Genomic DNA, 26,759 nt, shown 5'->3' on the forward strand with positions numbered 1-26,759 from the left:
AATAAATGAGTTCAGTCAGTTAATTCAAATTTCTCAAGCAAACATTCCCATCACAAAATGTTCAGTTTTCCTTAGATTAATCATTATATAAAAACATTAGATTCAGAAGAAGATTACCTAATGTGAAGTCCAACTTTCCTGATAAGCCAGCGGTTCTTAATGAAAGCTAAGGTTGGCGGTCTGACATGGAGCAACATCTATCAGAGATCTTTCAGCATGAATGAGCCGGCAGTGCAACAAATACTTATAGCTGTTCAGGGACTTGTGGTCTGAAGGCTTAATGTATCCAATTACCCCCAAACCCCTTTGCAGCACAGCTCTTCCCACTCTGCACATGTTTCCAGGTTATTCTGGCTGACTTGTCCATAACATAGTATTAGAATCATTAAATATTTATTCAGAATTAGAATTACAGCTTGCATTTATTACCTTTTGCTCCTTTGCATCAGTCTTTGAAAACTACACGGACTTTATTAGCATAGCAAAAAGAAAATGAGGCAGCAAAGGTTATGAAAACTGGAGAGTAAAAATCCAGCTCTACTTAGAGACGTGAGTGCATACCCTCTGTGCTCGGCATCTCACCACAGTGTTGCATTCGCATTCAGAGGATTCATTAAATTTGCTCTTGAAATATAATTTATAGTACAGCGCCCATTAAGACGTTTTTGCATCCTCCAACATAGTATCTTCACTTTCTTGCGCACCTTTTGTGCAAAATATCAATGGTGATTTTTTTAAAAAAAGTTATTAAGGCCTTGTCAGAATATGATTGTCTGATCGACAAAAGGAAACCAGAGCTCTGTGATGGAATATGGTGTTTTTCATGTAGAAGTTCTTAAGTTCAGCAACCCCAGCCCAAAGGCAGAAGTTGAGACGTTCTTCATGCAAAGCAAGTATTTTACAACTAAATCAAGAAAGTTCCCTTAGGTAATGATGTTAGAACAATAAGTAAGGAGGTTTGACTGATTAATGGCTGCCTTGAGGAAGGAGTTTGTCAGCCCATAGTTACGATATACAAATGCAGCAGAATTGTGGATTGCAAGAATGTGGGAATCTCTGGTCTTCTAATGTTGGTGAGCCACAACTCCTAGTATCTTTCACCATCACTTCTGTGGCTTGGGGTGGCTGGGTATTATAATCTGACATCCGAAGAGCCATATGTTCCTTGCTGCTGCTATCTATCACAATGCTCTTAACACTGCTCTCCTTTATCTTTCTCTACAGTATATATACATCAAAGTAATGTCTTTTAAAAAAAGAAGTCCCCCAAAGGAACTATTCTTTAAGAGGAAGGATGCTGTTACATCAACCCTCACTGTGATACTGTACCAGTTTTCTCTTTTCAGGAGATTTTGTAAAAAAACAAAACAAACACAACAACCTTTCATCTCCTTCATTAAAGCCCTTCTAGAACTCTGCAATCTCATTCCCATCACATAGTACAACAATACAATACAACAATCCAGGGGGAGGGCCTTCTCTGTGGGCGCTCCGGCTTTATGGAATCAGCTGCCGGTGGAGCTCCGGATGGCACCGGACCTTCGCTCCTTCCGACGCTGTCTGAAGACCCATCTATTTGAACAAGCTGGCCTGGCCTGATGGGGGATATGTTAGGGTTTTAATGGGGTTTTTTATATTGATATTGTTTTAACTGGGCTACTATTTAATTCTTTTTAATTTTTGTATTTTGTATTTTATATGTGCCCTGTTCACCGCCCTGAGTCCTTTGGGAGAAGGGCGGTATACAAATATAATAAAATGAAAATGAAATGAAAATATGCAATCTGCTTTCCAAAAAGCAGATATATACAGATAATCCTCATTTAACAACCCTAATTAGGAACAGAATACATATGCATCACTATGCAAAGCGCCATGAGGCAAAATACCATGGGACAGCATGCTTAGTGACATTTCTCCTGCTTCTGCCATGCTCACCTCCATTTCAAGTCCCCCCCTTCTCTACTCCCCCCATCTCTACCCTTTTGGCCACCTTGCACCACCACCGCCTGCACTCTGCTTACCCCTGCATCCTCCCTTTCACCCCAGCTGACCTTTGCCATTTTTTTTTCTCCCACTGCTGAGGCATGCATGACTGGCCCTTTAAGAGGCACCTGCTGGCTATGCAAAACTTTCCCAATATTGGCTCCGAGCAGCAGGGAGCAGCAGAGTGCAGGGCCACCAAAGGGCAGAGAAGGGAGAAAGGTGGGTGGGGAGAATTGAAGCTCACGTTGTAGTTGTAAACGTGGGTGGTCTGCCTAGCACCCAAAGTGACTGCTGGATGCTACAATGGCTATAAATCCGAGGACCGATTGAAAATACTTATTTGCTCAGCACCATTGTAACTTTGAATAGTCATTAAGCAAGGACTACCTGTATGGAATTTAAAGGCTACATTGTGGGAAATCCGAGAGAGATACAATGTGCTGACCAGTTTGGAGAAGCTCTCCATATCCTTGTACCTATGGTGACTTCTATTGTCAGGCAAATGGGCATTTAGGAGGGTAGCAGAACTGAGGAAGTCCATTGTTAAAGGAGTTGGAGAGGAGGCCATCCGTTGACAAGAGCAGCATTTCTCAACCTTGAGAACTTAAAGATGCGTGGACTTCAACTGTGGAATTGACTAGCTGGGTGGGGAATTCTGGGAGTAGAAGTCCACGCATCTTACAGTTCTCAAGGTTGAGAAACACTGTGATAGATCAGCATTTCTCAATCTTGGCAGCTTGAAGATGTGTGGACTTCAACTCCCAGTATTCTTCAAGCTGTCAAGGTTGAGAAACGCTATGATAGATGATGGAAGGTTGGGGTTACCCTGTGTTGCAATTTCGTTGTCAAGGCAGAGCACAGGCTGGGCTGGTGAGGAGGCGTCTATTCTTTGGCTTAGATGGGTTTGCAGGGGGCTTTGTCTGGGGCAAGCAGGTCAATTTGGACCTGAAGGGATTAGGCAAAGGGTCTATTTATTTATTTATTTTTATTTATTTTATTAGACTTATATACCGCCCTTCTCCCGTAGGACTATGATTGTATGTAAAAGACAGGGAAGGAAAAAAAGGGTGCAGCTTCCATTTTGTTTGATTACAGTGTTTTATAACACAAGAGGCTATGAAATCTGGCATGGATGGGGTCCACAGGGACTTGGCAAGTGAATGGGCAGCAGGTGGACAATACAGAGCTGTGTCATCACACAGCACAATAAAAATAAACATTCCAACTGTTTACAAATATTGTAAATTACCAGAAGCAAAAAAGGGGGAAATTAACAATTTAGTAGTCTTTTTTTCTTTTTTTTCTTTTTCTCTTTATCTTTTTGTATTTAATTATTGTCAAAATTATCTTCCTTTTTCTTTTTTTCAACATGCACAAACAATATTAAGTAACAATACAGTGGAGACTTTAATACTAAGTAATGAGCTTAAGATCAAAACCTTTATTATATAGCAAATACTTTGATGCAACCTGCAGGTGTTTTTAAATGTTACATTCAATTCTGGATAAAAAAGCTAAATAATTTTATGTTCATTAACACTGAAGTTTTAAATTGTAACTAATACTGATATATATATTTCTTTTTAAATCTCCAATGGTCTGTTATCTAAATGTAATGACATTACTAATACTTAATTTTTATTGTACAGAATACTTTATTTTTAAAAATATAATGCATAATTTAATTGCCCTGTACACCGCCCCGAGTCCCTTGGGAGAGGGGCGGTATATAAATCCAAATAATAATAAATAATAAATAAATAATCTACATTTCACAACACTTTTTAAAATACTATTTAAAACCCCCACAGAACTGGGTCAGCAAGCCTAGTCATAAAATATGGTTTGCCAATCACAATAATTACTAGATTCACACTATACAATAGTAAACAAAAGCTAAACAAAGCATATTACAAATGATGTTAAAAAAATCAAATTTGCTGATGACCCAAAAATGGGTGATAGAACTAATACAGTAAAAAAAATAAAAAATAAAAATAAAAATGCCTTTGATGGATTAGAGAAGTGAGGTGAATATACAATAAGAAGGACAGAAGGAATGGCGTAAATTTAACCTTGAGAAAAGATTACCATGAGGACGGTATATAGAAGCACTTTCAAGTACACAAACATGTCATATAGAAGATGATCAAGATCTGCTGTTTCTTATTCCAAACCATAGTACATGAATAATGGATTTAAATTATGGAAAGCAAGAATTATTAGGAAAAGGGGTGGTCTTGTCTTCACTGGATGTCATCAACCATTTGCCTGGGATATTTTAATATGCATTTTGTACTGAGTGAGGAGTTGGGCTACGTCAAGGGTTCTTTTTTAATCTGTGCCCAGTTAGATTGACCCAGATTTAAGAGAAAAGCAGTGGACCCTGAACTGTGGTTTCATTATATCTCCCTATAAGGGTTGAGGACAGATCTTATTTTGTAAAAGCAAACATATGAAATTGATACGCCAGTGCTTCCTATATTGTGTTGCTATCTGTATACCATTACTGCCCAATTACTATGACAATGCTTATACTGTACTCAATACTATTACTATTCAATTACTGTTAGCTATTACTCTATTACATATATATACTCTATACTACTGCTAGTATGCATCAACAGTTCTTAAGACTGTTTTGTCTTGAGTCCCCTCTCTCTGAGATTTCTTCTTTTTCTGTTAATGGCCAGCATGTAAAGCTCCCACACCATTTTTACGTTGTGCCTTGTTTTGTTGTGATACTGCACTTCTTTCCCTCTGTTTTGGACCATCCAATCAATCCTTCTGAAGGGAAAATGTCTTCTTTCATTTGGCTTCATTTGGTAGTTTGCTGTTTGCTCCAAAACACAAGTCTCCTCCTCCCATCTTCTGCCACACCTGTTTTAAAGTTGCAGCTTTATTGGAAACTCTGCTATGTTGATGCTGGGGAAAAGGCTCAAATCGAAGGAAAAGAAGGCAGCTTGCAATTTTGCTAAGTATCCTGTTCTTCCACAGGCCTCCGTGGCCTCTGCCAATTCTTTTCTCTGCTGCAAAAAATACTACATGTCCATGGAGAGTCAAGCTCAACTCAAGAGTCTCAACCATCAAAGCAACCACTTGAATTGACAGCAAGTTCTCAGGATGTCGGACAGAGGAAGTCTTCCACCACTACACACTGCCCTAGCCCAGGGGTAGGCAACCTCGGCTCTTTTATCACTCATGGACTTCAACTCCCAGAATTCCTGAGTCAGCATAGCTGACTCAGGAATTCTGGGAGTTGAAGTCCATGAGTGATAAAAGAGCCAAGGTTGCCTACCCCTGCCCTAGCCCGTTAGGTGACAAGATAGAAAATAAACCTGTAATTTTCTGTATTGAATGCCAGTGCTCTGTTTATAAACTAGACTACTCCCGCCTCTTCTTCCAGGACATTGAGAATCCAAAGATGGTTTAATCCCCTCTTAAAAAAACAACCTTCCACTCTTTATCCTTCTCCATATTAAACCAGGCGCATTTTGCCGGCCTCCCTCTGTCGCATCCCCCTCCAAAGGAGAGCAAAGCGTTAAACCACTGCCCGTAATGCCGCATCCGAACTCGAGATGGCGCTCTTCTCTTCTCCTCTTCCCCTGTTCCAACTTCCACTTCTCCGTCCGCAAACTCCGGGACAGAATTGCGAGGGGGAGACGGAGGTTCACCGGACTTGTTGATCTCCGTTAAGAAACGAGAACGCGAGAAGGAACGGGGAGGAATTGTCTCGAAGCGCTGCCCGGCCTCTTCATTCTATCTGAGCCGGGAGCCCATTGACACGTTCGGTGGATCTGAAGCTGAAAAACCCGGGAGTTCAAAGATCCATTGGAGGGCCTTATGGGTCTTTTTTTCCCCCTTCCTCCTTCTCAGCGTTTTACCTTTCGGGAACGAGCGGCAGGTTTTAGACTTCGGGGCCGCGTGACGCCCCTCCCAATCTGCTCGGTTGTCCCGGGATTCGGTGCGCGGAGGGGGGGTTTCCACCGCTGCCCCCTCCCCCGTCTGCCGCCACCTTCCACTCCGCCTCCCCGGCTCGCTAGGAGGACACCCGCCGTGCCCTCCTGCTGATCTCGCCTTCTCCGGCTGAAGCAGGATGTAGCTTCTCCCGACCGATGCCCTCCTCTCCGCCGAAAGCCCGCTCCGGCGTTGCTCTGGGGTCGTGGGAAAGGAAGTAAGTGGCGAGGTGAGAGACGGGGGTGGGGGGGCAGAGAAATTGGGGGCAGCGGCGAAGGATCCCGTGATCGCTCGGCGCCGTGGGGAGCCGGGGATTCGCCTTGGCGGGCCGCGGGAAATCTGGGCTGGGAGAGGCTGGTGGTTTTTCTGCTCCTCCGACGGATCGCTGGATCTTGTGGTTGAGGCCATCTGGGAGAAAGCAACAGTGCGAGGAAGGAGAGAAGGCGAGCAGTCATCTCGGGGTTGACGGCGTTTCCAAATATATATGCATATAAATATGGATATATGCACACATGTATATTTTGTTGTTATGACGACTCTCGTGAGTTATTCCCTGGTGGTGGTGCTGAGGAAGGGTTCCCCTTCAGACATCGATAAAAAGATATGCAAATCTTTGTTTCCTTTAGGCTAAAACTCAGTTTAGCTTCTTATCATCCCTACCTAATTGCTAGCCTAATTGCTCCCTCCACCATTGCCAGGTTGTTTGGAAGCATTGAGCTGATAACTGGATGGCCTCACACCCCATTTACCACAAATGCATTTATGAATATATATATACATATATATATATACATATATACATACATACACACACACATACACACACACACACACACACACACACACACACACACACACACCCCTTTCCACCCTGGCTCTTCTTTCAACCCCTGCTGATGTCATCTTTTAGAAACTTAAGCAGAATGCTTTAGCTTTTGTCTTCCTCCCACAATACAGTATTAAAAATTTTACAAATCCCAACTTCTCCCATTTTATACAAGGCATAACAGTCCTTTTAATAGCAAATTATTCAAAAGTCTGTCTCTCCTCTCCGCCCTGATGTTTTGTCATCTAGTGAGCTACCTGTAGGCCAACCTTTAAAATAGGTAACATTCTTTAACTCAAATGGGTTGTGTAAGAATGGTTAAAATACTGGAGGCAGGGATGGTTTTCTGTATGCACATTATGGACCTGGGTATGTGTGTGTGCGCACACGTGTGTGTGTGTGTGGGGGTTGTTTTGACTTCAACCAGTTTGCCATTGCTCCCACTTTCAGAGAGTAAGAATATAATGCTGTGAAAGTACCATGGTTTTCTTTTGTGTTAGATGTTCTTCATGTAGAAGGAAAGCTATGTAAGTTTTAAAAGCAAGGTTGCTAATAGATGTACTACGGTATTGTAAATTGTTAGTGTCAGCCTGGGCTCCTGATGTCTTTGAGTTTATACCTACAGAAAGATGAGAAGCACACATGCAGAGGGTAAAGGGGAAAATTTTCTTTAAATTGTTAAATATAATCTGTTCTCTGTTTAAAACATAATTCATCCCTTTGGCAAAGGAGAACTTATCTGGAAAATGCAGCTAAATGCATAGGTAAAATGAGCAATGCTTTGATATTTTAGAACTAGTGAATACAAAATACATATTGATATTTCAGTCTGAAAATGCATGTATTTTGGTGGATAGATGATCAGGTAGATCATTTGAAATCAGTAGGTAATTGTACTCATAACTGCAAAACATTTATGTCAGCAGTATTGCAAATTCTTTCTCTCTCCCAGGGAAACTATAATATAGCGTATAATGTGTTTTCTTAAGATTGTGTACAAAAAGTACATATTTTGAGTAATGGAATATATATTTTGGTGAGCCTGTGTCTGATTATTTCCTTATATGTTTATATGGCATATATACTTTATGGGTAAAGAGGTTTGATTGTTGGTCTGGATGAAACACTGAGAATCATACTACCTCAGGGTAGTAAACTATCAGATCCTTTAGCTTGTTCCATAGGCCTAGTTTCCTACACATCCTTCCCCCCAAACCCAAAGCTTCTGATGATAATAGAAAACATCCTATCAATATCAACCTTATGCACACATCAAGAAGAAAGTTCTTGCTTGGAACCTCTGCTTATATGTGTGTGTGAAGGAACTGTACAAGGAAAGAAAAAGGCTAACTGGAATTAAAATGACAAATACTAACATAGCTTGAATGATTGGCCAGGGTAACACATTATGCACTTATCTGTTCAAAAAACAAAAAAAATGTGTTAACTTTTAATCTAAAAGGAGGATAGGTAAAAATGAAAAACATGAAATGCCTTGCATTTTGAGAAAGTTGAAATGAATTAAAATGGATGCTGGGCTTATGAGGATGATCCAGCCTTTTCAGAACAACACAACACAGATATTTGTGCTCTGGGAGAAGATGTGTAAAGGATTTGTCTTTAGCACTTTAGGTAGTGGATAACTCTAAGTGTTCCCTACCACTATAATGTATGGAATTGGACAAAGGCTGTACGAAGGCTTTGTTAGCTCAGTGGCTAAACGCCCCTATTAGCATCCTCTCCCTTCCTTCAGTTCACTTTCTTTAGGACTTTTTGTTCAGTTTCAGCACCATGAGACTGAACAGCAGCCTGTGCTCTTAAAGCCCATCTCCTGTCTCTGCTGCTCCTTCCAGCAAACTGACTGAGCTATTTGTATAACTTCCTGATTAATTGGACAACAGGCAGTTTGCAAACAAAGGAAGAAGCTTTCCATTTAATTTGCTGAAGTTACCAGTAATTCTGTGGATTATTTTGTTTACAGGAATGGAGGAGCCAGAAAACAGATAAAGAGAACCTGTCTGGAACTGTAAAGACCCAGGAATCACTTGTCAGCCTGTTTCAATCTTTTAAAGATAAGCAATGCCTGCAGGAATGAATAAACATGGATCTCGATCTACTACCTCTTTGCCCCCGGATCCCATGGAGATTGTCAGGAGCAAAGCTTGTTCCAGAAGGGTCAAGCTTAATGTGGGGGGCTTGGCACATGAGGTTTTATGGCGAACCTTGGACAGGTTACCACGGACAAGATTGGGTAAACTCAGAGATTGCAATACTCATGAATCCCTGATGGATATATGTGATGACTATAACTTGGAGGAGAATGAATATTTCTTTGATAGGCACCCAGGGGCATTTACCTCTATCTTGAACTTTTACCGCACAGGCAAGTTGCACATGATGGAGGAAATGTGCGCCTTGTCCTTCAGCCAAGAACTGGACTATTGGGGAATTGATGAAATTTATCTAGAATCTTGCTGCCAGGCAAGGTATCATCAGAAAAAGGAACAGATGAATGAAGAACTCAAGAGAGAAGCAGAAACCATGCGTGAAAGGGAGGGAGAGGAATTTGATAACACTTGCTGTGCAGAGAAGAGAAAAAGACTCTGGGACCTTTTGGAGAAGCCCAATTCTTCTGTAGCAGCCAAGGTAATATCCAATCTATCCATTCTTGATCTGTGATAGATAGGGCTAGAAAGATGGCAATTCACATTTTCAATTATACCTTCCTGGTGATTGCCCCTGGCTATTTTTGATGTACAAAGAGATAAGAGAAACTCAGTGATGGTTTAGTTTTTGGAAATCCTTATGTTTTTCAACTTGGCAGGGAATTATGATCTGCAATTATTTTTAATAGAGGTTTCTTTGCAACAGTTATAAAAATAGGATTAATGTTGCCTTCTTTTAGAAGGTTCATTCAGAATCCCAGTCTAACCTTGGAATTATGTGGAGATCTCTCATCTATATAGTAACCAGATTTAATCCTACTTAGCTTTTAGAGTCAGTCAGTGTCATCTAAGTACTGCTTTGTTGCAATGAAGTGAAGTTGTTGAAACAAAGGCAAAAATTCCCTCTGAACATGACCAGTTATGTGAAAATATGATATAATCTCTGTTCGATTAGAACTTTGTTGTTATATTTCCTTTCATTACTTATGAGGATTAGGGATTAAAGCAATTTTCATATTCAATTTTCATTTTGGCAATCTATAAACCTTGTTTTGTTTCCAATAGATTCCATTACTATCTTTTTCTAATTCTAAATCATCCCACTCCCTTCTAATATATTTGTGCAGATTGTGATGATTACATTGTAGAGGAAGTCAGAAACTGCTAAAAATTCTAAGCTGCCTCTTAACTATGGCTTGGTGTAGTTTGAAGATGATTCTGAAAAAGTGCTGTAGACAGCTAGATCCTTCTGTATCAGTCTGAAAAAAGATGCCACTATTTTAAGGAGTTCCCTTGGAGTAATTGACTGCATCATTGGCAGCCCTTTGAGTTATAGGTCAGAAAACAGACACCCCATTGATTACAGGAATTTGACTTTATTGTTGTACGCTATAATAACAGAATCTTTGAAAACCTGCCAATTTACCTTTGCTCCCTCTTATACCAAACAGAATCACAACAGCATTGTTTTGAATTTCTCTCTCACATTCTCTCCTTCCTTAGAATTAAGTGGTTATTTATTTTCTCTTAATGGTTCTCCTAATGATTCTTGTATATATCAAGGTTATCACTCAGTGGCATGGTCAAGAATTCAGTTAGGACTGTGCTTGCTTTGAAAGTGATTAAAAGAAGTACTTCAGGGTTTGTACAAGGATTGCATCTCTCTGTTACTAATTAAAGCAACCTTTTTTGGGTTTTCATGAGCCTAAAAAAAATTTCGGAGCTATAAAAGGTCAAATCATTAAAGCAACTTGACTTTTTCATACTTAACATAGAAGCCTGGAGAAAGCCATGACTGTTTCAATGAATACCAAAAAAAGGCCCAAAATACTTCTTCCAAACAGGTTTTCAAGGGTGCATTGTCCTATCCCTTATACAGATTGCATTGAAGCCATGAGACACATTTCTCTTATAGGTATTCTTAGCCATTTATCTCAGTTTCTGAACCTGAATTAAATATTTTTAATTTTTATCTTGAAGTCCCACATGACAGAAAGCTGGTCTAGTTGGTCTTTTGTTTGAGGAGTAAACTGTTGAAGACCTGGGGTTCCATTTGTGGCTTAGCTGCTTCACAGTCTAAGTCAGGGGTAGGCAACCTTGGCTCTTTTATGACTCGTGGACTTCAGTGCCCAGAATTCCTATGCTGGCTCAGGAATTCTGGGAGTTGAAATCCATGAGTCATAAAAGAGCCAAGGTTGCCTACCCCTGGTCTAAGTGAAAGCACAACAAAAAATGGATAGTACAGGGGGCCATGAGAAGAGGACATGACTTCAGTGAGTTTGGCTTTTAGCACAGCTCTTAACTTTTCCTGTAAATTATCCCAGGTTCCACCCTTGACATCTCTATTTTAAAAGGAATTAGGCAACAGTGATTCAGGTTTTATGGCTAAACAACTTGAAAAGCTTAAGTCAAGCATAGAAGACCTTTTAATCTTAGAAGATCAGATGGCCAACAGAGCCTTGGGTTCCACTTACACAATCTTCCAAAAGTTGTCGCCAAATTATGATGATGGGGAAAGCAATTTAGTACACGAGCCTATTACTTGCATTTAACTAATTGCGATTACATTATATGAAATTGAATGGAATTAAGTTCAATGTTATATTTTTCCTAGCTTGGCCTACTCTTTGGACTATGATCCTATTAAATGTCAGTGGCAGCCCTTGGCTTGAGAAGGCTATGTGGTCCTGATTGTAGAATATGAAAATTCCTGCCAACTTTAATACAAGACAATGATGAATAATGGTCCTTTAAATACAGCAGCATTTTTTTTTCTTTTTTCTTTTAACGACCTTGTAATCCCTTGTAATCCCTTGGAGTCACGGCGACTAAGCGTTTACTGGCTGGATGCCTTTCCTGACCCCTATGTGAAGTTCACAGCAGATATTTTCTCTTTGCACCCAAGGGAGAGAATTATCTGCTGCTACCCAACAGCAATTAATTCACTGCATTCCAAATGTCCTTAATAAGGAACATTACCTTTCTCTGATTTTATAGATTTTCATGATGAGTAATAATTTATAAATCATTTATAGCGGAGCTGAGCAAACCTGGAGATGTGTAGCTTTGTTCAAGTCCTCAAAGATCTGTATACATACACAATTATGGCAAGTTAGAACTTCTAATAACAACTTTTTATACCCCATCCTTAGGAACTTAAACCCAATATTCATGCAACCTACATCATTTCTAAAAGGACACCAGTTATATAAATCTTCCTTCTGTTAAGAATACCCAAAAACAATAATTCAGTCCTCTCTCTCTGGTGTCTGAGATAGAAATATTAATTTACACCTCCTTTATATATGTAAATATAGAACATATGTATCAAAGGATTTGCAATTATCTCTATTGGTACCTCTCAGCCTAATGCAATCTGAAAAGCCATATTTTATATTCACTTCTTCTTTCTTCCATGGAGAAGGGGGGTACATGGTGGAAAGTTTAATGCTAAAAAAATCACTATCCTACTTGGCAGCTAATTAAATATTTCATGCTGCTATAGAAGCTACATGTCACCACTAGCAACAGCATGCTTGCAAAGAAACTGGGTACAAATATGGAGACTAATACCGGCAACATGTAATTATTAAAACTGGCAAGTATTAAGATGGTCAAATATCAGGCTCTTGTAGAAAAGCAAGGATTTTGAAATAAACTTCAGGGTAATCCAGGAGATTCTTGAAAGCTTATCAAGTATCATTCTAAGGGTGAATTTCCATAACACATTAGGCTAAGCATTAGGCTTACTTATTTCATGTATTTTGCAGTGTTTGTAACCTGTCCAATTCTGGAGGTCTCTGGTGGTACACCACAAAATAAGGAGAATAGAAATGTGTAATTCTAAACCCCAAAATTAAATGTAGATGAATACCCCCATTCAAAACTATGAGGAGCCACCGCCTCACTGAAATAATACACCCTGACTTGCTTATAGAATATGAACAAGGAGGAGTTGCATGTAGGTCCCTAAACTGGAGTTGCCACAAAGAAGACCCATATTCCACAAACCTGATAGTAGGGTCTTTCAACAGGCTCTTTCTAGATGACCAGACCAATCAACAGTTTTTCTGTTCTGGCTGAGCATCAGGCCACTCCAATCAGACCACTAGCTTAAGCCATAATCTAATTTACTTGATTAGGTATAATATGTCATGTACAGACTGCAAATGTTCAGTTAACCTACCACGTTTAGAATTTAACATGTGATCTTAGCATTGGGGAGAAAATTTATATAGTGGCTAAGAGTTGGAAATAGCTTGATGGCACATAATTAATCAATTAATCAAGGAACTCTGTCTCCGTTTCAATGATAGATGCAAAGAAACTTTTTTTCCTGGCTGGATTCCCACTGTGTGCTTAACTAGGTCAGTGAGAGACCTGGCAGGAGAGAAAAAGGTAGGAAATCTGGCCAAACAATACTAAAACATATACAAAACACAACTGGCAAAATATTTTGTTCCCCCTTAGTCCAAGGCTTGGGAGGACAGACAGGGCTTTATGGCTAGAGGTTTTGTATGCATGTATGTGTTTATTTTTTATTTAACATGTTGTATGAACAGAGGCAATTTGGTGGGTTAATGATTTGGTGTGTTGTGCTAATATATTGCACTACTTAAGTTTAGCATCATGTGCTAATGTGGCTATTGTCTCAAACTGTTAGGCGAGGATTGTTAATACTGAAGGTCAAAGCATTCTGGGGTGTCAAAAGGTTACCCAGGTATATCTATGAAAGGTGAAGTGGAAAACTCTTCCACTCTGAATTTTCCCTGTTTTCCACATAACTGCGTATTCATCACTATCTCTACTCCTTTCAACCATGTGATATAGGGATCCCACTTTCTTGTTGTTCTTTGAAGAAGTTTCGCTTCTCATCCAAGAAGCTTCTTCAGCTCTGACTGGATGGTGGGGAATGGAAGGATTTATATTCATTGCAGACAGCTGGTCATTTGCATTCTTTTAGAGAGTCATTGAGGCCGTTTGGAGAGTTTACCTGTGTCCTGAGGGTCACCTAATTAGTGCAAATGTGTATATAGAGTAGACATGTCAAATACAAGGCCCGGGGGCCGGATCCGGCCCGCGAAGTGGTTTCATGTGGCCCACAAAGCCATCCTGGAAACAGTGAGGGAACAGCCCCCACTGCCTTGGCCCTGGCCCAGAGACCCTCCTTCTGCCAGACCCTCAGATCTGTCCCACTCCTGCCCAGGCTCCCATAGGCACCCTTGATGTGAACAATATAGAGCTGGCTACACCCACCCAGTAGGCCATACACACTCTAGCCACGCCCACCCAGTAGGCCATGCCCACCCAGGCCACACCCACCCAGCCCCATGAGGGCAACCGCAATGCTGATGCGGCCCTCAATGAAATTGAGTTTGACACCCCTGGTTATAGAGCTTTCTTGGTTGCAGGATGTTTTCTGCCCTTTGTCCCTTCACTTTTGAAGACAGGCTCAGGCTGTTGGGGATGAGCCTGGGTCGTCTGCATCTCAGACCAAAGTGCAAATTGTTCCTGTAGTCTGCAATGTTTTCTGGAAATCTGTTCGCAGTCCCGCACCATTCGAAGGGTGTTCATCCCAAAGTGCATAGTTAAATATCTACGGAGATTCTCAGTAATTCAGGTCAGGGTTGTCCCAAAATGCTTTTTCAGGAGGCAACTGGACTTCCTTGTTTTTCTTTGAAAGTTTCAAAGAAAAACAAGAAAGTCAAGTTGCCTCCTGAAAAAACACATTTGAGACAACCATGATCTGGATTACTGAGCATCTCCATAGTCATTAAGAGATAGTGGTGACGAGATCCAGGTGGATTTGCCAATGCCTTGGGAAGAACAGCATGCATCCCAGAGGCAGGATTTGACCTTGTTACTTAAAAGACCTTTTGCCAGACAGATGTTTTGTGTAGAATGAAAGCTGGAAAACTGATGCAAGCCAAAAAATAGTCTGAAAGTTGAACTGGTTTGCTCGGTCCCTACCACTAGCCAATGGAGTCTCCTTGAAATACATTTCAATACATTCATGTGAAAAGCCTGCATCTGAATAATAAGATCTTCTCTGACATAGCATCAAAATGCATTAGAAGCTGCTTACATTGTATTGATTTACTGTTTATGAGGATGATCGTCCTTGCCAAAAATGTCTTTTGTGATTTATAGATTATATCCTAGTTTGTCTTTAGGAACAAACGATCCAGCACAAATGCATTTAGCAACTGAAGACATGCATATCGATATCATCATTCATCTTGCAAAAAGTACATATATTAAACAAAACTACTTACAAAACGTGTATTAGAAGAAAAAAAACATAAATAGTCCCAAATTATTTCTCTCTCTCTCTTCCCTCCCCTTTGTTAGGTCTGTTAATTGAAGTGAATACAGAAGCTTCTAAATTTGAACCTAGAACCAATGCAAGGGAAGAAAGGAGTAGTTAATATTTTACCCAAGCTATGTTCTAAATTTAAATACTCTTGGGGTTGCTATTAGTTCCTGTAGATAAGAGGAGTGTTTGCCAAAAAAAACACCTAGCATTAAAATTAGAAGATATTTAACATGAGGAATGAAAGGATTAAAAAGGAGGAAGAGGTGGAGGGAAAATGAAAGGAAGACGAAGAGATGAAGAGGAGGAAGATGGGGGGGGAAGGAGGAGTTACATACCATGTATGGTTTGTCCTTATCAAAAAGTTCCTCTCCTACAAGGAGGAGGCTCTGCACAGTGGTTATGAGTGAAGCAGCTGCACTTGATTATTATAATTTAGTGACTGCAATCTGCACACATTTCAAGTCCATCCCATCCCATTGCGGGCAACTTACTTCATAAATATCATCCATTGTGTTGAGTAGGTAGTATTGTTTTACAGATAAAAGACTTTCTTTCCTTCTCTTTCCTTGATCTTGCTCTCTCTGACTTGCACATTTTGTAAATTTTCTTTTGGTCTTTTTTATTGTCAGCTGGGAAAGTCAGTTACTGACTGATTTGGGGGAGAAATTCAGGATATTTTTTTTTGGGGGGGGAGGAATTAGCCAAATTTAGCAGGGCATTCAGATTGAATCCACCATAATTGCTTTCCTGACCTTTTGACTCTATACATCTATGCTCTCTTCCAGTTATCAGATAAACAAATCCATATCTAATTGTAGCACGGTACTTTTATGCATTTCTTCTTTCTTCTAGTTTTTTTTTTCTATTTTAAAAATAATTTAAAAGGGTATGACGTATACCTTCAAAATTCCACTGCATGTCCATCATGTATACTTGAGAACAGTCCTGCTCACTGTAAGCACAGGAATCCTTTGAGAGAAGGCATGTTCCAGTGCCTTATTCATTTAAGAAATTAAATTTATCTTGAATGCTTTGGAATTATTACTGCTCAGAGTCTAATCATTCATTCTGAGAAAAGGTGCTGGAATGAATAAAGTCTTCTCTATTACAGACAGTATTGTGGAATACAAATCACTTGATTGCATTCCAATTCAATATCAGATCAATTTAATATGTTCCTTATATATACCGGTAATTGGTTAAGTTTCAGTGTGTAGCTTAGAAATGGGCTTCTTGCCCATCTTGTTACAACTTCTAACATTCCTCACAACTGATCGGTTGGGCAGCTTGGATGTGTGATAGCACAATATATAAAAGGCTTCCTTTGGACTGGAAGGCTACTGGACTGGACACTGGATGGCAATATCACAATAAAGCCAGCATTAGATTATCTCCAGACTGGAAATTGCACATTGCTTAATACTGAATATTGAACCTCCAAATGTTTATGTCTCATTATCCTAGGCTTTCAAAAACTATTTTGATGAGTGACAAAATCTCAGCGAATCCCAACCACCTTACCATACGTATTATATGGAGCTGACTGGGCATGTTCCCAAGGATATCTGGCAAACCTGGATAGTTTTGATTCATAATTGCATCCTGCCATAATGGCCATTGTCGCACAGTTAAAGCTATGAATGTGAAAATTGCTGGGATGGAGAAAGTCAGAACCCAGTGACTCATGTCACAAATACTAGGGTGCACTCAAAGGAGTTTCATCTCTTTCTGAAGAATGAAATTTCATTTCTCCTTCTTAATTGGTCCTCATTGGGAAACTAAATAGTTTAATCCCATCTAGATCAGTTTGACAGAGAGGTTTGCACAGTAATTGAAGTATGAGCACTGGCAGTGTCAATTTGTTTGGCAGTGGTCCTTAATTTTCAAAGCTAATTAACATGCCTTCATGTTTTGTCTTAGGAATTGCTTAATGCTACCAGTCATCAGTTTCTTTAGACTGAAGATGGTGGGTTTACAAAACCTAATATATTTCTTTGAAATAATTTCCACAGAGGAGGAATTTATTGGAATATGAATTGATGCAATGTAAGTTTTCAACTAATATAAAAATGTGAAGAGAGATATATGTTGTAATCCAACAATCCCAAGTTTTATAGCTCAGTGCAGAATTGAACTGCGCATATACAAAGAGAAAATGTGTTTGAAACATTAACCTTATGATAAGCAGCTTTAAAATTAATACTTGTTAAATGCACTCAAAATATCTAACAGAAAGGTGTGCATAATGTAGGAAAATGCATGCAAAATGCATATATTGTAGTCATGCTATTTTTTAAAAAATTACTATTTGGTATAGAAATGGGAATGAACTTGCAGTTCAAACAATGATCAACCAAGCAAAGTTGAACTTGTTAGACATCCCCAATAATGGATTACATAACTGGGGATGCCTAACAAGTTCAACTTTGCTTAGTTGTTGCAGGCTTCTTCCTAATATTGTCCTTTGTGAATTTTGATTTGCATGTTTGTGTGTATAGAAGCAATTATCATCCAAATGATGTCTGATTAAATATTATGCATTCATAGGACACACATAATGATGACTGTTAACTAATTTTATAATGTGAATAATAAGTTGCAGATACCATGGACCATATTTATTTATATTTAGCTTTATTATTTTTATAGGGACACGGTGGCTCAGTGGGTTAGGACACTGAGCTTGTCGATCAGATGGTCGGCAGTTTGGCGGGTCGAATCCCGAGTGCCGCATAACAGAGTGAGCGCCTGTTACTCGTCCCAGTTTCTGCCAACCTAGCAGTTCGAAAGCACATAAAAATGCAAGTAGAAAAATAGAGACCACTACGGTGGGAAGGTAACAGCGTTCCGTGCGCCTTTGGCGTCTAGTCATGCCAGCCACATGACCACGGTGACGTCCTCAGACAAGCTTTGAAACGGAGATGAGCACCGGCCCCTAGAGTTGGAAACGACTAGCACACATGTGCGGGGGAACCTTTACCTTTACCTTTTTACTTATTATTTTTATAAATAACTCAAGTAAAGCTGAATTTTGCAATTGAATGATCGTGATTTTGTCAATGTTGATGGTGTGCAAGTAATGTTCTTTGCATATTTGTGATGGGTAAACAATTTTTTCCCCAATAGTCCTTCAACTGTTGGCCCTGGTTTCTCAGCCAACAGACTTAGGTCCTGTAGCCCCTTTCTCACCAGATGTTCAGGAATTACAACAACTAGTGTGGTCCTTGAAACATGTCCAGTGTGATTGAACCTCTGGCATAGGTCTCATCTTCTTCAGAACACACAAGCCCCACAAACAAAAGTAATAAAGGCGGGATACAAATAAATAAAATTTAGCCTAGAGTAGAACTATGATCCAGTCACCCATTATTTAATCTGTGATGTCAAGCAAAATGTCTGTGTGATTTCCTGGAATTCATTCAATACAGACAAGGAAACAAAGTGACTGAACATATCAGGTGGTTATGTGAAGTACTGTAATATCCAAAAGACAATAGCTGTTTTTACAAAAGCTTAGTAAAAAATATACCAGTTTTATTCTTATAACAAAAGCTGCCCTGGGCCCCTGATCCAAAAGATGAGGGGGGTCACACGCACCCAGTTCTCAGAGCCTGAGTAGATTAGAAATGTGCTCCCTATCAGAATTAACAACGAAATCTCAGTCCCTGCTTTAAAGTTATTGGAGCCGTTATCCATATATTGTATCTCTGGTACATTATAAGACACAAAGCGGGATCTTTCTTTGCTGTACCTGAGACAGATGGAATAAATACTAAATCATTTCTTTTTCATTTGCTAAAGCTTGTTTTATTTTCCAATCTCAGCATGTCTCAGTTGGCTGTATTAAGTAGAGCTGTGCAATTGTTCGGAAATTAGTTGGAAAAATGCTTTGGGGGAGAATAGGAGCATGAATACAGCACCTGTATGCAACTATTTAAAGCAGTTGCATCTTTCCCCAGAGTCACACGGCTACCCTCTACAGTTGCCAGATGGTCCTAGGAAAAGAAGCAGCTGCTTTAAAGAGTTTCAGATAGACTATTACAATCATATAAAAAATTATTTAGAGTGTTAGGGTATAGACCAGGGGTCGGCAACCTTGGCTCTTTTATGACTCGCGGACTTCAACTCCCAGAATTCCCGAGCCAGCATAGCTGGCTCGGGAATTCTGGGAGTTGAAGTCCGCGAGTCATAAAAGAGCCAAGGTTGCCGACCCCTGGTATAGACAGAGAAAAACCAAACAGAGCACAATCATTTTTAACTACAGTACTTCATTGGAACATGTTCTACAATCATATATACACACATCGATTCACATGGCACAATATACATGGCAAAAAGGAAGAAGAGAGACAGAAGGAATAATTTACTTTCTCAAGGGGAAAAAAACATGTTGATTAGTCCTAGCTATTCAGTTGTGATAAATAGATGTTCCCTTTAGTTGGTTTCCATTTACCAGCTTTAAATGGTGCCTTGATGGTGATGGATTAGTCTGTATCCTCCCACTGTGTTATTTTCTTCTTCCTTTGGCTTCTGCTTTCTAGGCAGGTAATAGAAGGAGACAGAGACTAGAATAAAGAACGAAGGATGGAAATGTCATAGTAAAAATAAGTAGACATTTCATATCACAAGTACTTTGTGTTCTTGTATGCTCTGCAATACCCTTTTGGAAGATGGATGGATGGATGGATGGATGGATGGATAGATAGATAGATAGATAGATAGATAGATAGATAGATAGATAGATAGATAGATAGATAGATAGATATTGCTTTAAGATCTTTTTAGCATAAGTAAGACAATAAAAGCTTGCAACGTGCTAACATGAAATAGATTTTTTTGCTTTACCACCAAAATCTGAGCAGCAGCCCTTTGGAAATAGTTTGGGATTTCTTTGCATTAGCATCCACCAAGAAATGACAAAACTTCATTTCTTACCCAACAGCTGCATACTATATTCAATCAGAATCCTATGTAGTGATGTATTTGGGTAATTTTAGATTTGGTGTGTAATGGTCTTACAGGGTGCATTTTCAGTTAAAAGGCCACATGTGTTAATTGCTTAAGCTGTGAAATATACTACTCTCATTCCTCTTCTTCCCACTTTTTTCATCAGTTCACATTTTAGGTTAGAGGAAAAACAAGTTAAAAAAAATCCCTGTTATAATTAAAATTGCATTCTGACTATGTACCGTACATTTTTCACATATAACATCCTTCAATCACAAGTATAAGAATCAAGTGAATTTTGTTTTTGACTGCTAGGATTCTACACATTTCCTTGAGAAACAACATCATTTATTCTCATAAAAATAACTTCTTTTACAAATGCTAGCAACATCTGTGAGCATCTGTTGCCACATATGCACTTAACACACTCAGTCTGAAAAAAGTATTTTTATAATAGGAAGAAACAAAGACTGATGCTCAGTGTACATTTAGGGGGCAGGGCACTTGTCAGGGTCCCAAAAAGAAGCCTCTCCATGGGACTATGATCAATTGGATCAATAATTCTTATTCAATGCAGCAAAATTTAAAAGTTAGAATATAAGTCAAAAGCTGTTTTCAGTATTTTGTGCCTGTTATCCAATTGTACACATGGAGCCAGTGATTTAAACAGAGGAAAACCTATAATAACGTAGGAGGTATTAAAAAGAAAAGAGGAAGGTGGCTCAAATGAATTATTATGTACCTCAAATTTTCAGAGTCTTACAAATGTCTGAATGCTACACCTTATCAGCCAAGCTCTCACTGTCTGCTATTTTCCTATTATCTGCAGTTCTCCTAGAGATGCCTTTGGGCCTCCTTGGGATGTGCATCAACCCTCTGTCCTATCCCCATTGCTCCACAGTCTGCATGTGCTGTCAATTGGATTAAATGTACTTTGCTGAAATTACTATCATATTTTGAAATGGAAAATCCTAGGCAATAGCAAAGTACACAAAACAGACTCAAGAGAAAGGCTAGCAACAAGAAACTTTGCCTAAAAATAGCAGCCTGTTCATTGGAAATACGTTCTGATATGTCTTTGTAGTTGCCTTCAATTTAATGCTTTTTTTTAAAAAAAAATCCTATCTTCTTATCATGGCACAATCTCAATAACATTGTAATTAACTTGGAGGCATGCATGAAAGATGAAATCTGGTTTTCATTATGATCCAGGAAATGCAGTTATTGCTGTTGGAAGGAAGAAGAAAATAGAATTGACAGTGGACCATATGCCAACACTTCCTTCTTTAAAAAAAACAAACAAACCAAAGAAATTACCTGCCAGCAAGATAGTTTCTGTGGGGCGGAGTGATCTTTAAGTCTGGAACATAATCTTGCCTTTTTCTAAAGCCAGCTGGATTAAAGGACACTGCAGGATTTATCCTTGCTTCAGTTTTGTTGTTCATCAATTTCAAGTTGCTTCTATTTATATTTTATTTATTTATGCCTTTGAGTCAATGCTGATTCCTGGTGATTGCCTGAAATCATCCTTGCAGTGTTCTTGGCAAGATTTCAGGAGTGGTTTGCCATTGTTACCTTCTTCCTAGAGCTGACAGGGAATGACTGCTCCAAAGTCAGTCAACTGACTTTGTACCTAAGCTGAGACTAGTGCTCATGGCCTCGCGCTTTCCCACCTGGTGCCTTCACCACCGCACCAAGCTGGCTTTATACTATTTATATTAGACTTGGCTAATCCTGATGCTTCAAGACATTTTCAAGTTTATTGGGTTGAATGGGACACATAGCTCAATAGAACTGTCAAAACAGTGGTCATCCAGTCTGGGATTTCTCTCATAATATTAACTTGTACTTAACAGGTCAAATAAAGGTCTACTTAAGAAGCCATCCAATAAGTCAATCTAGGCAAGATAATTAAGGCAAAGATCTGGTAGGAATGAGGTAAAGTGAATGCTATATTCCAGTTTTAAGTCCAAGAATTGTGAGGCAAGGTTGCAAGGTGGCTGACTTCAGAGATATAAAAACTTCATTTCCATATTGGGCTATTTTGAAGGGAATTTTTTTCCTAAAGATCTTAAGCCTCCAAGCCAGTTCATGCAAATTACCTCTGCTCAGGATGCAAGTCTATTGCAGAGCCAGACCAACATATAAAAAGATTAACAGTATACTTCCAGGTTGTGTGAAAGAACTCTATAGAGGCAACAGTCTACTTCACTGCTTCTATGTGATTCTGAGAGTGAGGTCCCAGGCTATTATTAAATTTGTAGGTTTAGTGGTTTTCTGAGACCTCCAGCGTCTTTGTCCTGTGCTGTCTCTAGGAGTCCTGGCAGGGGCAGAGTTCTCCAGAGAGTCTCAGAGCCTAGAGAGTCCCCAAGGGCAGTTATGTCTCTTCTTCCCTCTTTTTTGCTTACCCCATATTTCTCTCATCCATACAAGGAAAGATAAAGAATGAGGCCTGGGAGGTTACCATATCTGAACTACACAAATAGAACTCCTAATTATTGTTGCTGTCTAGTAGTTCTCTGGGCTTTTGTGCCCCAGTTCTAGTGACTGGAAAAGATCAAATACCAGAGAAAAGTGCAAAGGACAGCACAAAGAAGAAAAAGTAGGCAAAAATGTATGGTCATCAAGAGGAGAGCTGATCTAGAGCAACCTATGCTTGAAGCACCATTACTTACAGTCCCCCCAAAAAGACTCATCTTACCACAGCCTCCTTCCATGTTGTATATTTCCCAAGAGGATTCTTATCTTAGCTGTTAGTGTAGACAACTTCAGGTAAATAGCACCACTGCTTTATAGTGCAGCAGCACAGAAAAATCATGCACCAGTTTGCTTGTACTTCTTTTCCTGTCCTTTCTCCAAGAAGTACTAGTACTATAGACCAATATGGCAAAATATCATACACACTAATACTACAATGGCAAACCACTGCAGTAGAGAATTGGGTCAGACTAAATTGATTCTGGATGAAGGAATTCAGATGCATATATTCTATAATCCAGGAAATTGCAGAGCAAATAGTTCATAATAAAACGACAAAAAGAGCCAAGCTCCATGATTTGAAAGAACTAATGGGAGACTTGTATTGGAGTTCACATCCTGTAATTTATAGCTCTGTGAATTATGGGAGAGCATCACTTGGGGATGCTAGTATAGCTGAAGTATACATGTATTTAAAATTACTGTTGGTATTTCATGGATATATCAGTGGAGCTTTCTTGGCAGCAATACATAAATATTTTGTTACTGCTTTCTACTTGTCAATTTTTAGTTTTCTTGGCAATATTTTTCAGAACTAGTTTGCTGTTCCCCTCTTCCTAGGGCTGAGAGAAGAGAATGAGCAAGCTGACTTTAATCTACACATCTGCTATTCTAACTAAATTCAATTGGATTAAGTATTTAATGGTCAGACATATTTACTATTACAGTTTGTTTATTGCTTCATATTTTATACTACTCTGTTTATGAAGATTCTGAGTGGATTACAGAATAAATTTAATTTTTTAAAAAATTCAATACAGAGTATAACCCCATTTAGGAACAGCATCATCCCCAGATGTCTTTCTGAAGAGCCATGTTTTCACCAGCTGCCACCATTTGATGAGATGTGACTTACTATATTTGATTATTATATGACTAAAGGGTAGCAATTGGCCATACAAACTGTTTCTGTTAACCTGTAACTCTTTTTGTAGAATTAAACCTGAAATAGTGCCTTGTGCATGTGAGAATCAGGCTTTAGATCATGTCTAAAATTAAGGAGGATTTATTGGGCTTATCATCCAATAAATCAGGCTGCCTCTATTTCTGAAAGGAATTTTGGACTGAAGACCAGTTGGTTTGATCTCAATTGTTAAAAAAAGTTGTAGAAGAAATGTTGTAACTACTTCTAATCTTGTCCCAAAGGTGCTTTTTCAAAAGGCAACTGGACTTTACTAGTTCTTTGCCAATTCTTACTGTATTGCTCCATTTGGTTCACAAACATCATAACTATATTTGTATGAATCTTAGGTTGTATAGCCATTCTTAATTCTTTTTTTTCAGTTATGGTCTGATTAATCATTGCAGGTGCTGCAACCTAAGATCCTCATCATGTATCTCTTTTTACTACTTAAATATCTATGTACTTAATGTTCCAAAGACTCCTCTAAGTTCTCTTCTATCCTCTGTCTGTAGTTTATCCAGACACCATAAATATTACTGCCTCTGGAAAATATGACAGGGAAGCAGTGTTGGCCTGAGTTTGGAAAATATTTATTTCCCACATATCCCAGGGGGGGGGGGTTCAGACTGAAAAGCAGCATTGAACGTTCCAGCATTTATTTCACATTGGAAATGAGACAGTGCTGGAATGAATTGCTCAAATGGGCTCAATCCTATAAGTTGCTGAGTTTGGAAACAAGAATCAAATCCAATATATTTATTTGTGTTTGTTTTATTGAGCTGGTTCTGAAATGATTTTTTAAAAACCAAGAACAAATTATGAAGTTATTCCTTCATAATTCTCCTAGACTGCTGGTCATATTCACTCATGCCCCAATGCTAATATTAAGTTCTGTTTTAAAGTACATTTTTCCATCATCTCTGATTTTCCATTACATCAGAGACACTAATGCCCATTTCCAATGCCATCAAGTTCTTACATAAGAGCGTTCCCTGGGCTGTCTTCCAACACTGGTCTTAGCGGCTTCTTTATCAAGAGCCTCTTTCTGGTCCTTCAAGTTCCCATAAACTCCAGATGATAATAAATTGGACATCGGCAGAATAACATCAACAGAACCTCTTGGCTTTTACTTGTTAGAAGTCTGAAATTGGTTTGTTTTTGGTTTGGATTTTATGGGAAGGAATTAACATGTTGAATATGGCGATTGGTATCTTTGTGATTAAGAAGAATGTTCTTTTCATGCACATTATTAAAAGTTTCAGAATAATTAATACTTATTCAGAATAATGAACACTGTGCTCAGGGTTGGGGGAGGGGAGCTGTGCTACTTTTTAGATTTTTGTTATGACCCAACCCATTTTTCCAGAGCACAGTTCTTAGCAGGTTATACGGTAATCAGCGTAGCCTTTATTTCAAGATGACAGAATTTGTGCTTGATCTAGCAAATAAAAATATCCAACTAAAATGGATCAACATTCATTTTCAGTTTAATTAAATGTTTCTGATTTAACAAATCATTGGTAAACCAAGGACATTACACATAAAGTAGCTCACTGTTAGATACAGTTTATGACTATTGTTAACTTTCCCACTGGAATAAAGGGGAATAATTTATTTTGGCTTGATTTCCCTAAGATCACTAGATATGTAAGCCCAGCTAAAGAAAAAGTTAAAATATCTAGATTCTAGAATATTGTGACTTAGAAAAGAAAAGAATACGATGTGGGAAATGAACTCAAATTTGGCACTTCGAAATCAAAACGTTTGTGTTGCATTTGGGCATGATGAATTACAAGTACAGGTAGTCCTTGATTTATGACCAGAATGGGGACCAGAATTTCCATTGAGGACTACCTGTATATGCCTTATCCTCTTCCATCTATTTTATTCTGGACAGTTCTTTATAATTGGGAATTCTCTGTTGCCTGAACTACCAAAGGTATCATGTTGAGGTCAACCAAAGGTTTGTACAATAGTTGCAAGCTTTCAGTTTCCAAGAAGAAGAAGAGGCATGAAAGTTACCTTACTCCCAAGTGAGGGGAATGTACCATATTTAAAGAAAGTCTGTGCCCAATTGTAATCTTAACTGAAACTAGGCTGTAGAAGTGCCAATAGGCTACTATCCAAGCCATCTCACAGATCCTACCTAAGGGGGAAAAAAGAAAGCAAATCATTGTTGGCCTAATAAAGGAATTGTCACAACATGAAATTTTTAAATATAAATTTCGTAACGAACAGGTTTTCTTGCTTTTTCTGTAAAATAATACTGCGTAATGTAGCTGCTGACATTATGTCAGTAATAAATGTGTAGTAAAAATAGGTGAAATCAAGAAACAGCAACAATCAAGAGACCACACTCTTGATCATTTGACAGGAAAATCTTTTTTTGTGGGAGGGGGAGAGATTAAATAAAAATAATATTATGAGATTGGAGCCTGACAATTGAATATTAATATTAGATATGTAAATTCCCATGTGAAATTTTGGAATGAAAAAAGAGAAGCCATTTGAAAATCATTTCCCAGCACATGATTATCTTGTTTCAAATGTTTTTAGCATCCAAGTCTTCAATTATAGTTCAAGGTGACCTTAGCCAACCTCCTTGCCGTGAGGATGTATTTTTGGTAGCTCTGCTGAAGAATTTTTTCAGTCACAGATTTTACTCTTCTGATTTTACTCTTCCTTCCTTTCTATCTGTATTTACAGAAAGCTTCTTTCTTTAAGGTAATTGAAACTTAACAATCCCCACAAAATAGAAATGAAATAAGATTGCTTCAGTTGGCTGGATTGGTAGCCAGAAAACAAGCATGGAACACTGAATTTTCCTAAAGAAACAACACAACTAATAGGACCCAGAGAGAGAAGGAGAGAAAGAAACAACTATAACTAGTCAGTTATAAT

The 26,759-nt window shown here is 38.9% G+C and overlaps 1 protein-coding gene across 1 annotated transcript in view; it reads left to right on the top strand.

Annotated features, from left to right (window-relative positions):
- Positions 1-8,848: 8,848 nt before the first annotated feature.
- KCNB1 (potassium voltage-gated channel subfamily B member 1) overlaps positions 8,849-26,759 on the top strand; it is a gene marked incomplete at both ends in the record, with an annotated part of 168,507 nt that continues 150,596 nt past the window's right edge. Inside the window, one exon of the mRNA XM_081322854.1 lies at positions 8,849-9,415. Within this exon, the coding sequence (XP_081178980.1) occupies positions 8,849-9,415 (567 nt within the window). The remainder of the gene's footprint in view (positions 9,416-26,759) is intronic.

Source organism: Vipera berus (genome assembly GCF_964194415.1).
Source record: "Vipera berus genome assembly, chromosome: 3".
NCBI classification, from domain to species: Eukaryota; Metazoa; Chordata; class Lepidosauria; order Squamata; family Viperidae; genus Vipera; species Vipera berus.